Source organism: Antrostomus carolinensis, unplaced genomic scaffold, assembly GCF_000700745.2.
Source record: "Antrostomus carolinensis isolate BGI_N321 unplaced genomic scaffold, ASM70074v2 scaffold8246, whole genome shotgun sequence".
In the NCBI taxonomy this organism is placed as follows: Eukaryota; Metazoa; Chordata; class Aves; order Caprimulgiformes; family Caprimulgidae; genus Antrostomus; species Antrostomus carolinensis.
The window spans coordinates 56,032-71,227 of record NW_010322453.1 but is presented as its reverse complement, the minus strand read 5'-3'; the positions used below and the strand labels follow the sequence as shown (position 1 = coordinate 71,227).

The 15,196-nt window shown below is 38.6% G+C and overlaps 1 protein-coding gene across 1 annotated transcript in view; it reads left to right on the top strand.

Moving 5' to 3' along the window:
* Positions 1 to 15,196, top strand: part of RGS22 (regulator of G protein signaling 22) — a gene marked incomplete at its 3' end in the record, with an annotated part of 61,034 nt that overhangs the window by 4,532 nt on the left and 41,306 nt on the right. Inside the window, exons 4-7 of the mRNA XM_029085513.1 lie at positions 7,502 to 7,723; positions 11,475 to 11,560; positions 14,114 to 14,279; positions 14,594 to 14,771. Coding sequence (XP_028941346.1) covers positions 7,502 to 7,723; positions 11,475 to 11,560; positions 14,114 to 14,279; positions 14,594 to 14,771 — 652 coding nt within the window. The remainder of the gene's footprint in view (positions 1 to 7,501; positions 7,724 to 11,474; positions 11,561 to 14,113; positions 14,280 to 14,593; positions 14,772 to 15,196) is intronic.

Genomic DNA, 15,196 nt, shown 5'->3' with positions numbered 1-15,196 from the left:
GCGAGAACCTGAGCAAAACCTGTGCGACTCCCTCCCTCTCTTTCCAGTCAGTCGCAGATAATATACTAAACATGACGTGGTATGATATGGAATATCTCATTGGCACATCCAAATGTCAGTTCTGGGTTTGCTATTCACTATGTTTCTCCCTCCCAGTCCTAATGCAGCTGTGAACAGCCAAACATGATGGCCTTGAGCTCCAGCAGCAACTAATAACATCAGTACTTTTATCAACGATGTTCTCATAGCAAGTCTGAACTGAAACCAAAACACAGCTCTTCTAACTACTGAGAAGAAAATTAACTCTATCCTAGCAAAACCAGGACACCTGTATTTAACCAGTTGCCATATATTTTGCTCCTTTTGCCCATCAACTACCCTGCCACCCCACACTCTTATGGGAGTCACGTGTACTGTCCTGCTCCCTGAGATGGAAACCTCACCCAACTTCATCTTAGTAGTCTCAGCCCTGATTTTCCCCATTCTGTCTATCCCCACACCTTACACCCATACTCCCCTGCAAGGTGGCACAGACCTTTCCACAGTGTCCCTCATGGCTTCCATGGGGCCTCCCAGCCAATTTACCCCAGAGCTGCCTTACAGCCTGTCCCCCTCCCCTTTGGGCACTGCAGACCAACAGGCTGCACTATGAGAACATAAACCCATTTCTGCAACTTGCTTGGTAGGAATCACCACCAGCATTAGGAAGGGGTGGAATATTTCTTGATGCTCCTTGGACCTAAGACTATTGAAATAAATTCAGTTACAATTCAGGTTTACCAAACTGAACTAGGCATAGTTGTCCTCTCAAAGCCACATCACATTTGTGTAAAATTACATGTGATGGGAGTTGCATAACTAAGGCTGGTAGAATAGGCTCCCCGTGCCAATTTTTTATCTTAAAATAGAATCTGGAGGTATTAACTCTATATCAGAACGTGGACAGCATTTTTGTGCACAGCAGTGATACTGACTGTTCTCAGGAGTGCAACCTTTACATGCCTTCACCAAACTATAAGATTCCTGAGAATACTTTTCACAAAGCAAGGAAGACGCAGATGGAAGAAAATGTACACTGGATGATTCCTAAGAATTTCTTTTTTTTTTTTTTTTTACAGAGCTAGGAAGACACAGACCACAAGAAAATGTGTGGTGAGGGGGCTGGAGTTTTTTTCTCTTTCTTCCTCCCCACTCCCCCCTTTCAGCTGCTTTAGGATATCTGCCTAAATTCAAGCCTAACTACATAGCTTTTAAACCTAGACCTCCTTCAATGTGCCAGATTGCTTTTAGCAGAGGAATACCATCCTCCATGCCTTTGCTGCTTATTTGGAAACTATGCTTCGAGTTTTCCCCAAATCACAGAGGATGGAGTGGGTAAGAAGTTCAGCCTGCTTAGTCTCTGGGTCTCCTTGGACATGCATAGATTGCAGGATGTCTATGAGAGGCCAAAATTCTCCGTGGCCTCAGAGGGCTCCTCAGCCCGCAGTCCTGGCGCAGCTCAGCAGCTCTGAACCACAGTGATTGTCCAGGCACTCCTGACAGCCCTGGAAGCCCACAGAAAAGAGTTCATAGATATTCCTAAGTAAACACTGGTTTGCCCTGGTAATCTTGGTAGGTTTCTAAGATGACACATATTCTCTTTTCTATATATATACACATATCTTCATGAAAACAGATGCTGTATTAGCTATTTTTATCTTTAATGTTCTCATAATTGGTTTTACTTTCTCTTTGACCTTTTCCTGAGGATTTACCCTTTTCTGGATTAAGCTCTATTAATGCCTTGAGTTCTGTGGTTTGAATGCCTTATATTCTCAATTTCCCTTTCCTTCTCAGAAGGCTTCTACTAAAACACCGCCTTGAAATTTCCATTGCTTTATTCTTGTTGTGCTTATACCGTGTTGCCTGGGAACAGTATTACCCAGGTGTGCTAGTAGTTAGGCAACAAGTTAAACTGAAAATATTGTGTGACTTGATACAAGGAATCAGTGGTAGCATATGCTTATTTTAAGAGACTGCCTCTGCATTGATTTATAATGCACCACTAGAGTATGGAAAATTGTATCACTGGGGACTTGCTATAGCAGCAGCAGATTTTTTTTTCCTTTGATTTACAGTATATCCTTTAAGCGATCCTGTTATAATAATACTCAGTACAATCTGACATGAATATCTAGGTACTCCGAAGATCTACATACTGTAATGAAGGATAGTTTGTAAGGAAAATATTTCTGGAATATAAAATAACACAAAAACCCTCATGAGGGTACTTGTTGCCAGTAGTACCAGTGATTTCACAGTAGCAGAAACCAATTACATGACATACAAACGAGTTACACCTTCCTTAGTAACTAATCTAAAATGAAAGATTTAAGAGAAACCTTGGCCTGGATACACTTCCATTTCTAGCTGGTCAGGCGTCCCTAGAATTTGAATCTTTGATCCAAGTATTTAAAACATCCAAGAATATGTTTAGCTAGGAATGAAAATTCAGAGGTCAGAAATCACCATCCAGCTCAGTGTTGGAGGCCTCAGTAAAGAAGCGCAGTAATGTCAACTTGTTTTTCCTGTGCTTTACAATCTGCCTGCTACTCATTCCACCCCAAGTCCATGCTAGGGCCTTACCTCTCATTTTCCAGTTACCATTTACTGATCCTGATGAAGATACTCTTTGTGACCTTGAAGAGTTCCACTAGAGACAGCAGAGCTAACTGCACCTTAATTGAAGCACATTCAGGAGATGGCACTCTTGGTGGGAAGTCCCTAGCTGTGGTTTTCCCTTGCAGCAGAAAGATACCAAGTGACCACAGTTTTATCAACTTCAGATTTGAAGGCTACTTCTTTTGAAAGTAATTCTCACTGTAAAAGCAGTAAGAGTGCTTTTACAGTGAGTAGGGTGGCACTATTATTACACCTCTGTGCTCTTATGCAAGTAAAGGAGAATGTATTTAATGTGATAAAAGGGGTGAAGTAATTACTTTGTTCTCTTTTTCTTTCTTTTAATGAGCTGATCTGGACTCTTGATGACATTTATTTATGATACGCACATACGCACCTTAAGAAAGTTTTGGCAAAGTGCCTGGATGAAGTCTCTATTCATTCCCACCCTTTTGGGGCCTTAACATAAAAATGGCCAAGCAGTGGTCATTGTTTCTCTTGGGATCAAACTAAATTACTCGGGTGGGATGTGGTGAGCATGTTTACACATTTGTTAAGTGTATCTGAAGTGAAGTATATCTGAAAGCTGTCAAGGCAGAGAACAGTGAGATTTATATGTCTGATATCCTGGCAACACGGTGATGGATGCTGTTTTGGTTTCTGTTTTGGGAGGAGTGAGGGAAATTTGCCTCTCCTCAGTTATGTGTATGATTTTAGGTTTCAGAATTATGTATTCTATTTATTCTTCAGCTGAAACTATATTCAATGTGCATTTGACAGCTAAGAAATTTCTGAAAAAAAAAAAAAAGTACATGCAATTGTTTATTTATTTAATAGCATGGCTATACCACAGTCTGAAAACAGCTTTTTGTTGTTTGCTTGGAGACTTTTTCTGAAACTGAGATGACTGCACAGAGTCACATAGGTCATACTGGGTTTGGAGGGAGAATTGCCTGTGAGTGAAAAGTCTACAGTTTGCAGACAGTTTGAAAAGTCTGTAGACTTCTTATTTGTTGGTATTCTCAACTCCTTGTTGATCCTGTTTATTGTGCTAAATTAATAATGTATGAAGCCCATGCTTCAAGGCTCCTGCCAAACCTGATTTATTTTTTCTTAACAACTGGAGGTAAAATTTGGCTCTGGAGTTTTCCCTCTCTATCTTCAAAAGATCAAAAATTGGCTCAAACTAGAGAGAGAATGTAGGGAAGAATGCATTGATACTCTTAGTCTTTTATTGGTGTATTTTACTTGTCTGCAAAAAGCTGAAGGACTTGCCAAATGTGCGGTAAGACAGACGTATCTTAGTGTATTAGATTGGCATGGATAATGTTTTCCCCTTCCTTTATAGTGTAGGCTATCACCCACTCCTTAACATAGTCATCTTCACTGAAGAGATGCCTTGTTATTGCAATGACCTAGAATATTCGTGGTGCCATAAACCTCTCTCATTATTGTCCTGTGAAACACAACACTGTAGGATTTTATGGCACTTAGTTTCTCTGGGAAAGGTTTTAAGTTCTCTACAGGGTATTGATTTTTTTTTTTTTTTGAGGTTTGTAATACGTGGGAATGGTTAGACTGTGTGTTTTGCTCCAAAGTTTTTCACATACTGAGAGGGAAAGGGATTGACTGATCCTCTCTGTTCTGTACTGTAACTGGGAAGATATTTCCTACACAAAATCAGGTTAATTTTTTTTGTGTGTTCCCATTTGATTTTTATAATAACATTATAACTTTTATTTTTGTGGCAGAGATGAGTTAAGATGGTCAGGACTTACATCTTCTTTTCTTATGCTTATAAAAACATTCTGATTTATCATTCTAATTTTCTTAAGTAAACAAATGAAATACCCTTCACCAGAAAGGCTAAAATACTTTTATACAATACTTTGATGAGATTATCTATCTGGTGGAGTTTGGGATTTGTACAGAATCATAGATCACTCATACTGGAAGGGAGTTTGAGCAGGTCTGTAGTCCAGCCTCCTGCTCAAAGCATGGTCAATGTTTTAGTGTTGACACTGGGCTGCTTGTCACTTTTTCCAGTTGGTCTTGAAAATCTCCAACAACTGATTCCATTGTTGCTCTGGACAGACTGTTCCTATGCTAATTGTCCCACAATTACCTTTTTTCTTATATACAGTTGAAAACTCTACTATTTCAGTGTATGACCATGATCCCTTGTCCTCCCACCAGGCCCTTCTGGGAAAAGCCTGGCTCTGTCTTCTCAGTAACCTCCTTGTAAGTACTACAAGAAAGACTGCTGCTAGATCCTCCCAGAGCTGTCTCTTCTTCAGGATAAACAAGCCCTGTTCCCTCAGTCTCTCTTCAAGGGCAAGTGCTTCAGCCTCTGACCATCTCAGTGGCTGTCTGCTTGACTTAAATTTATGAACTCCATTCTTGTACTGGGGTTCCAAAACTGGTTGCAGTATTCCAGATGCAGCCTTGCTAGTGTCAAGGGAATCTACTGGTTACTCTCTGAATGATATGAAGTACGCATGCCTTTTGATGTTCCTGGGGATAGTTAACTACACCTTAGTCCAAAACCCAGAAGTCTGGACTAGAACCACCTTTTTCAGTCGAGTATATAGTGTATTAATTTTAATCTTCTTATCCCATGTGTTTATGTTCTTCTGTTCTACTAGTATATTGCCTTATCCATATTTGTAGCCAGACTTCCAAAATAGCAATACACTTTACATTTTTAAATTATCAGTAGCATCTGTTTCACTACATGAAAGTTGCTGTATATTTTCTCTTCAGTTAATTAGAATGTGCACTGAAAAACCTAGATCTAGAGTAAGTTACAAAGGACTAAGTAAAACTAGATGTGTGCGATAAACTAATGTTGTCTTTGCTTAGTTTTCAAGTTGAATAACATGGAACCAAAATAATCTGGTCATGTCTAGTCATGTATCCCTATATTATGGAATTTGAAGTTTGTTTGCTTTTTTCCACAAGCAAGAGCATTTCAAATCTTGAGAGACTGAAGCATCTTGTTTCTTAGTGTACTTTCTCCTGTTTATTTTTTAAAAACATGAAAAAAATAAATAAGGAAGAATGCATTTGGATGTTATTAAGGTTGCACAGTTAGCCACTTAAAAGCTGGTAGCAGCCTAAATGAGATTTGAAAGTAAATCAAATGTACACATAGCAAATTGGGAGGGGGGTTGAGTGAAGTATAGAGAAAGCTACTACACATAAAAGCCTCCTTAAAATGCTGTCCAGTACATCTGGAGAAAAAGCACTAAAACCTGCAGAGTACCCTGGAGAAAATTAATGCCAAAAGAGGCACAAGGTGTCAGAGAACAAAAACCAAGCCATGATTTCAAGTTAGGTAACTAAACAGACTAAAGCAATTCAGTGCATGGCTCTGAGCAGCGACAGCCTGATGTCATAGGCACTAACCATACACTTAAAGCTCTCACATGCTGCAGGCTTTGCCAGGCCGAGGCTCCACAGTGAGACATTATGGGATAAGTAGGGAATGTTGTAACCACATGTTGCAGCCACATGGTTTGATCCTGGGCATTGCTCTACAACACTTTGATCAACAAGGGGGTTTCAAACAGAAGCAACAAAATAGCTTACAGTGATATGGTTATTTTGGACTTATATAGGTGTGAAGAAGAATAAAATCAGTCTGTATTTCTGTATTATATGTAGCATGTATTCAGCATACGTAATATGTATATGAATGATGTCTATGTGTATATATGTAATATATGAAAAAGATCAAGGAAATTAAAAAATACAGTGCTTGAAAAAAAATAATCTTATAAAGTGCAAGGGAACAACAACTGTACAAATGTCAGGTGGGATCCTATCTGGAATGAGGCCAAAAATAGTTTTGGCACTAGGTCTGAATATGGCCAGGATTTCATTCATTTCTTAAATGCAACGTGCTTCCTTGTCCTCCAGCTCAGTGTGGAGATGCTTATATGCTCTGGTTGTATATAAACTCTTATTCATAGCTGTCTTGGATATTCTCCCATTACTTCTGTAAAATCCATCCATATTTTTCCACTTCATTTCAAGTAAGAGAATTTGAAAGATAGAAGTGTGTTGGTCTTTTAGAAGAAAAGGCAGGGAAATGCCCAATACCAGAGTTCAAAAGATGAGAGGTGGCCCTGTTTTAATGTGCTACATACAGAGTGGGGTTTTTTGGAGTTGACAAAAGTTACAGTTACATAGCTGAAGTTGAAGTTTGTTCTACCTCATGTGTTACACACTATCTGACTGAGCTAGTGACGTATAATAAAAGTTCTTATAGGCCACAGGTTTTGCTAGGTGTTTGACCTACAAGTAACAATATGGAGAAAAACCTTTCCTACATATGAAAATCTTTAGATTCATCCTCCTCAAATGCACCTTGCTTTTAAAAGGTCAGCTTTATTGCTAGTCTTTTCAGGCCTTGATTATTTGTGGTAATGAATGAGAATGACACCGGAGAGCTGATTCTACAGGTAACTAGTCCCCTTCAGAACAGTTTCTGAAGTCACTGTGAATTACATATTCTAAACATCTATGTACTGGATCTATTACTTGCATGTGAAAAAGAGTGGTCTGTGATCTAGAATGAGTTAAATTCCTGACAATTAAGCATAGCTGAGACAAAAAGTAGGAATGCACTGGAAAACTATACAGTGAAGACACTAAAGAACAAGAATGCAGAAAAAATACTGTTCCAGGCCTTGAAGAGAAACTATAGCAGGTGAGAGAAAAAAGCCTCATAATAGCAGCTTGCATTCTGTAGGATGCTTCTATACTGTAAAAAGTAACTTCCTTAAAAGAAAGAGTTCCTTTATTACAATGTTATAAACTTTCCAAATTTCTTTTGTAGACTTTTGCCCAGCCAGTTAAGTTTAACTCTGACTTTGGGGTTTTTGAAGTGGTTAATGATGCCCCACAACGCATGGAAAGCCAGATGAAAAAAATTCTACATGATCAGAAACCTCCAAATCCCATTTATGATGTTCTAAGGAAAGCAAAAAATGATGGGCAGCTCTCCAAAATGTGCAGCACTTCCCTAACCTTCAATATTGATACAAATTACAACACTATGGTAAGCATCTTCTAACCCCTGAGTTTATATTTAGATCTTACTGTAGAGATACTGGCAGTAGTTATTGTTGTGTTTGGCTTGGTAGCTTGGGAAAAACGTTAATTTATGTTAGGAAAACTTAATGGTGGGCCAAATTATGCCCTGCAATGCACATGTGTCTACCAGACAAGTGAATGGAATTACACATGTACATCCTGTAGCACAGAATTTTGAAGATTCTGTAGGGTAGGATTCAGTTGTGTGGTCTGAATACTTTTAAATATTAAAAGAAAAAATATTATGACAACAGTTACTTTACTAGTGATCCCTGGAATGTGTAAATTGACTGAAACTAATGCATCTCAGTCTTTCCTTATTAATTAATTTCCTTGTGTGGCTATGAGCTCATCTGTGGTCTGGCAACACATAAGTCTCTCTTCCATTAATTCCCAAAGGATTTACATGGTTAGCATCAATCGAAATGGCCAGAGAAAATAATCTTTGGCAACTAGAAAGTTAAATTAATGGAAAGATAGGTTGGATTTTAGAAAAAAATTATTGGTTCAGACTTTCTCAGGCACTATCAATTTTGGTATTTTTACCTGTTTACTTTCAGGGCTCTCTTCAGCACCAAAATAGGCAGGTTAAAATTGGGAATTGAAGCACCATATGCACCTGAGAGACTACAAGACAGTATAGTTAGTTGTGAGAGTTTACCTTTAAACAACAGCTTTGGAGGAGAAGAAGTATTTCACTGGGATACCTGGTTTATTCTTTCCTTGCTTACTTTGCAGTGGTGTGATTGATGTGAATTCAGTTCACTTCTTTCAAGGCCAGTCTAAGGTCTCGCTACATTTTTAGAAGTGACTGCCCTAAATTATGTCATAGCTGGAAAGCTGAGAGAAAAGCAGAGAGTTGTAACAGACTGCTGCTTCACCCAGTATAAGCTTAATGATTTTCAGAAAAGAAAATAGTGTTGAGTGATGTCAAAAGGCAACAATGTTTAACAAAATGATAGTAATGTGAGATGCAATTATCCGCATCTAAATGGCCAAGTGCTACAATAGGGCAAGGCTCACAGACATCCCTACCATGCTAAATTATTAGTTTCACAAATACTTTGCTCAAGAGCACAAAAGCAGAAAAGCTATTCTCAATTTCTTATTTGCTCTCAGGATTCAGCTGAGGAAATATTGTGTGCTTGTGCAAGTATGGTTAACGTTGCTCTTGGGCATAACCCCACATCATTGCAATTGTGGATGGCCTTTCTTGACAAATTCAAAGCCAACACCTTGTCTTCAATATTACTTACATCTTTCATGTAGTTTTGAGCAACAAAGTTCCTGTAATATTTAAGAATACTTTACTTTCTCCAGGCCACTTTCCATAAGTGGGAAGTATTATGGCCTTTTGAAGAACAATATGCTTTGGTACACCTCCTTCTCCTTTTTGGGAGAAAGGTTGATGTTTCTTCTTATTTTTGACTTACGCTTTACTGGGCAGGTCACATAGATGCCTCATCCAGTTCAACTTGACCTCTCAAAGTGACCTGCAAAAGAGCATGCCAAAAATCGTTACTGCAGCTACACAAGGTGAAAGAAGGCAGCTTCATTCAGTGTACAACACTATGAACCAGAAGAAGTCAACCCAGACCAACTGCATCAAGTAGTTCAGTTCAAATCAAATAGGATTTGATCTTTCAGGCACTGGGTGATGCTGCCTCCTTTGCTTTGACTGCTTTCTTCACACTGACTGAAGAGATTGGCAGCTGCTTTGAATGTTACATTGCTAGAGAAAGTCACCTTGAGTGGCCATCACTGGTGCATTACTAAGGAAAATGAGCTACATCAGAAAGTCCTACTAGGCCTTTCAGGCTGCAGCCTGAATTTAAACACATCTTGCCTAAGAAATAGATCCAGTGGTATTTTTCTCTGAATTTTACTTCCCTGTCAGACTGTTACAAACTTACAGAGAAGCAAAAGTTTTATGCATGTGTGTAGCGTGCATGCTTGCAAATTATTGATATGGAAATATCTTCTTATCAATAGTGAAAATCAATTTGGTGTAAAATATATTAAGAAAAATCCTGCGGGGTTGGGTAGAATTGATCACAACTATGGAAAGGAACTGGCTGGTATCCCACATACCTTACTTCAGAGAAAGCCCAGTTCAGCGAAGCACTTAAGTATGCGTTCAACTTTAATCAAGGGAAGTTAAACACATGCTTAAACTTAAACACGTGCTAAAAGCTTTGCTGGATTGGGTCCCAGCAAGGCCTAACGCTGACTGGGTAAGGAAGTTAACCAAGGTAACAAAACCCATCAGATTAAATGTAGCATCTTTCTCTGGGGAAGGGGAAAGAGCAGAGGTTCTTTCCTTCTGATAGTACATATAATTTTGTGTACCAGCCATGTACAGATGTGAATATGTTGTGAATCACTCAGATAAAAACCCGAGCTGTGAGTCAGTAAATACATATATATTAAATGCCAAAATAAAGAGATGGTCTTCTGTATTTCAAAAAAGTTTGTCAGTTACCAAAAGGAGGCATACACTGTGTGGTTGGGAGTAATTAGTCTCCATCTCCACAGATTACATTGTATGAGCCGCTGCCAACATAAGCTTTCCATATTTTGAAATATTTTCTTCTCACTAAATGAAACCACCCACTTTCTGAGTAATTCAGATTTTTTTAATCCCCTACAGAGATATATGAGGCAGAAATAACCCTTGTCCCTAATGGAATATTAGCTCATGGAAATAAAATTTAAAACATAATCTACATGAACTGATTATTTGTTAGAGCAAGTAGCATCCATCCTTGCCCAAACTTCACCTGTTTTTATGGACAAGTGGAGTTACTGCATTCTTCCAAATCATCATCTCCCTAAAAGGAAAAATGCACCTCAGATAAATAAAACATATCATCCCCAAAGAGTGGAAAATGTATGCTCTCAAATAAATAAATAAATAAATAAATAAATAAGTATACTGTGTGTCATTCCTAAGAGAGACAGCTAAGGACCATAGACTGTGGCCCATAGTCAGAGAGTTTGCTCTCTGTGCAAGACCCTAGGCACAGTTTTTTGGTTCACTGGCTCTGTGTAACTTGCTGCTTAACACCTCCCTTCCACCCCCTGAACCACTCTTTGGAGGCATCTCCCTTATGGCCCCGATTCATAACACACACAGGTTTCCACTACAAGAGTTACTGTGCATGATGAAGTTATGCAATCCAACATAAAAATGGTTAAGATGATAACTGATTGACTTTTTGTTTGTTTAATTTTGTTTTTAATATCCACAGGTCTCCCATTCTGGGAATATAATTTAATTTAAGGGTTCCTTATTCTTCAAATTCTTGAGGAAAAATGAAATAGTTGTTATTTATAAAATGTGATAAAGTCAAAAAAATTAGCAGGTTCCTATTGCAGAAAAATTATGAGCATCTAATTTGCATTTGGAATTGTACAGTAAAAGCATGATTCATACACCATTATTTCTGAAGAAAAAACACCCATGTTCTGTTAAGAAAGTTGTACTACTATAGGTGAAATCAGACTTAGAACTTTTAGCTGTTCATAGGAAAGTGAATTAACTCTATTGTTCCAGCACAATTAAGACTCAACCAGATAACAAAGGTGGTGATCACTGTGTATTTGTCTTCACCAGACGATATTTCTCTAGAAGGGGATGGAGTCAATCAGTTACATGGTAAACAAAACAAGAAAGTCTAGAATACTGCAAATCTTTGGCATTTCTTTTTTAATAGTGTCTTGATCAAGAACAAGCAATTCAGTGGATAAAGAAAGAAAGGCTTCCAGCATTTCTAGAAAGCGACTGTTACTTTGAATACAGGTATTGCAATCTTCTATGCTGTCTTTCAGTTTTAAATTTGTACATTTTTCTCTTCTGACTAATTCATCTTTATGGTACCCTTAATATGTTTTCTCCCACCTCTTGTCCTGTTTAATTTTAGCATGTGAGTGACTTGGATAAAGTAAAATCATTGACTTTTTTTCCACTCGTCATTCTGTAATTTTCCTTGGCCATGAATTACATATATTACACCATTACAGAAGGAGAAAGAGGGGTTTACCACTTTCTGAATCTCTGTTCCACTGGTAGCAATGCATCTCTCTCTAATCAATATAGAGGCCAGGTTTACCACTTTCTGAATCTCTGTTCCACTGAGATATCATGGTAGCAATGTATCTCTCTCTAATCAATATAGAGGCCGCGTCAGTGAAAGATATGAATCCATGAAATCTATTTGGAAAAAAAAAAGCCAGTCTTTATTATTCCAGTTATTAGTTTTGTATCTTTGGGCCCACTGTCAAACTTCATTTTGCACGGTTCTCTCTGGGCTGCTGTGGCATATTTGGGTGATTTACGGTCATACACTTGCTATATTTTTCCAGATGTCCTTTCAGCAGATGTTGAGGAAGATTAGTGTGCTCTTTGGAAGGATCATCCCTTAAGGTTGTGTCTAGATGCTGATAAATGCAGTGTGTTTTAGGGGTCCTAAAAGCAGAGGCAACCTGTCAGTGTTGTTCACAAAACTCATGTTTGCTGATTGTAGTGGCAGACTAGTTACTGGGGTATAGACTTCTGTATGAAAATTTTCAAAATATTTTTAACTTTCAATATCCTGAAGACTGCACTTAAATTCAAGGGGAAAACTGCAAAGAACAAGAAAGTCATGAGAGGGTGCTGCATGTGGCCTTTATCTGCAGCCTGCTTTACAGGTATCTGGGCCTTGTGAAACACTAAACATTCGATCTTGTACATTTTGAGTCTTCTGTCTCCCTGAATGCTGGATTGTAGATATATTTTAGGGTTAATCCTTAAGGAAGAAGGAATATGATGGTGAGCTACACTGACTTCCCACTGGTCCACTGAACCAGGTGATTGAAAAATTAAGAGCAAGTTATTTGGCTTCCTCTAAAATTCCATGGTATTTGTAACTTGGACTAAACATTGTTGTGGGGGAGTGGTAATAAACAAATGCAGCCTTCACTGTACCTCAACAATGTGGTCTTTTAAATTGTGTCCTCGTAAAAAAGGGTGGATATGGAAAAGGTTGAGGACTTATGGACAAAGGTGGAAAAACTCTTAGTAGAGAGAAGAATATAATGCAAAAATAGAACCGGTTAAAGATACAAACAGCTGTGCGGTTAATTAGCACTTTTGTGTTGGATGCTCAAAGGTGACTGGAGCATTTGTTTTGAGTATCCTTACGAAGAGTGGCAAAATTTGTATGGAACACCTGTGGGGTCAAAATGTGAGGGAATGGGACTACACTGAATAGAGAGGAAACTTGAGTTTCAGCTGCTGTTGTGGTAAACGTTAACACATGTTTGTATAAAATGTATCTTTACTGTGAGGGTGACGGAGCACTGGAACAGGCCGCCCAGAGAAGTTGTGGAGTCTCCTTCTCTGGAGATGTTCAAAACCCGCCTGGATGCAGTCCTGTGCAACGTGCTCTAGGTGAACCTGCTTTGGCAGGGGAGTTGGAGTAGATGATCTTCAGAGGTCCCTTCTAACCCCCACCATTCTGTGATTCTGTGATAAGGCAGAGTTACCTAAGGGAATGACATAAACCTGCATTTAAAGATGAAGACACTTCAGCCTTAGAATGAAATCCTATTTGCCCTCAAATAGGGGGGACATATGAAACTGGGCATTCAGCTCATGGCCATAGGCTCAGGCACAGGCTGCTTCTTCCCTTCACACACATGTTGGTTGGTTTTGTACTACTTTCTAACTTGAGTAAGTTCTGCCACAGTTCTTGAGCCCAGAGCATCCTCATTATTGCCACGTGGTTCTAAGGTTGCCTTTTTCTGAACATCGTGAGGTTCACACTAACACAAGGTAGCAGTGGAGTGCTGTTTGGTACTATGAAGTCCCCGTACAGCAGCCAGCTAAACATACTAGGACCAACTGCTTTGTTATCACCTGAAAGTTCAATTAGTATGATCACTGCTGTGGCATGACTGCTGGAAGATTGCTCCTATCAGAACCAGGAAATATAGTGTCTGGTAGTGACATAGAGCTTCTGCAATCTGGGAGAATAGTTGCATTTTAGCAATCAAAATGTTCAAGGGCTTCTTGGCAGCGCTTGGATCTGCATAGATACATGCAAGATCATCCTGAGAGAAATCAGTTTTGCTGGTAAAGCTTGATAATGCAAAGCTGGCCACCAACTGTAAAGCTGGTGGACTATGGAATGGCAGTACTGGCGTTTACATATGTGGCAGGAGATGAGGGGTGAAATAATAAAGCAGATCATGAAGTTTCTTGTAGCAATTTATGACCATAATTTTAATTGCCTATTCTAGGGAAAAATCAACTGTTTCTCTGACTAAAAACTAAGATTAACTATTTTCGTGTCTCAACATTTAATTTCAGGCTAGCTAAATTGATATCACAGGTAGAATGGAGCAAGACGGGCATTAAGTTCATTATAGACAGTGACTATTATCCCTGGATAAAGAAGAAAGACCCAAGTTCTCCCTCTCCTGAGGAGGATGACACTTTGTTGACCATGAAGAATTTCTACATATCGCTTGGCCAGGTAAAATAAATGTATTTAGTGTATAAATGTATTTAATCACACTAGATTTAATGCGTTGGGTTAAATTACTGTAACTGAGGTCACAACCTAATTAGACAACTGATTCTCTGAATATCCCTTCTTTTCAAAGTTCTTTGCACTATAGAAGAAGGTTAATGGGCTATAACACGGCTTAAACAGAACTGGGAACTATTGTTACAGAAATATATACAAATGGACTGCACAAAATTACTACAGACATCAAGCCCTCTGCTTTAAGAAACACTGCAATAAATAGAGATATCTGAATTATTCTATGACATTTCTTTTCCTAGGCTACGGTTTCTCAGACAAAGGATTGGTTTACATTAGCAAAACAAAGTGTATCCATGAACATGAAAACTACAGATTCATTTACGCGTCCTGTAGCTTCTAGTCAGATTCAAGATATCCAGTGTTTACCTGGGCAGCATGAAAGAGGTGATTCATTAAGCAAAAAAGATAGTCTTCTGGGTAAGTAACAGGGACTCAAGCCATAGTGTTTATAACACAAGTCTGACCAGGTGGAAAGAAAAGGCATTTCAAGGAATTTCTGCTAACTCTACTTATTACCTTCTGAGTATTGCATGGTGTCTTAGGCTTCAGATGGGGATTTGTTTCTTTCCATAACCACAACGTTAAATTAAAATTTGATCTAGTAGCCAAGTTCTGTGATAGCAGAAGTTTCTTTTCTTACATAATTCTGTCTCATAGATGTCCATAACTTTCAGCTGAGGGTCTTTTTTTTTTTTTTTTTTTTTTAATTCAATGTATTTTATGTATTTTGAAATACTTTCTTGCCTGGATTCTTTGGGTATTTGATAATGTATGATTTGTGTTGCAGCCATCTTCTCAGAGTATTTATGTTGGGCACTTAAGGGCCCTTTGGTTGCCAATTT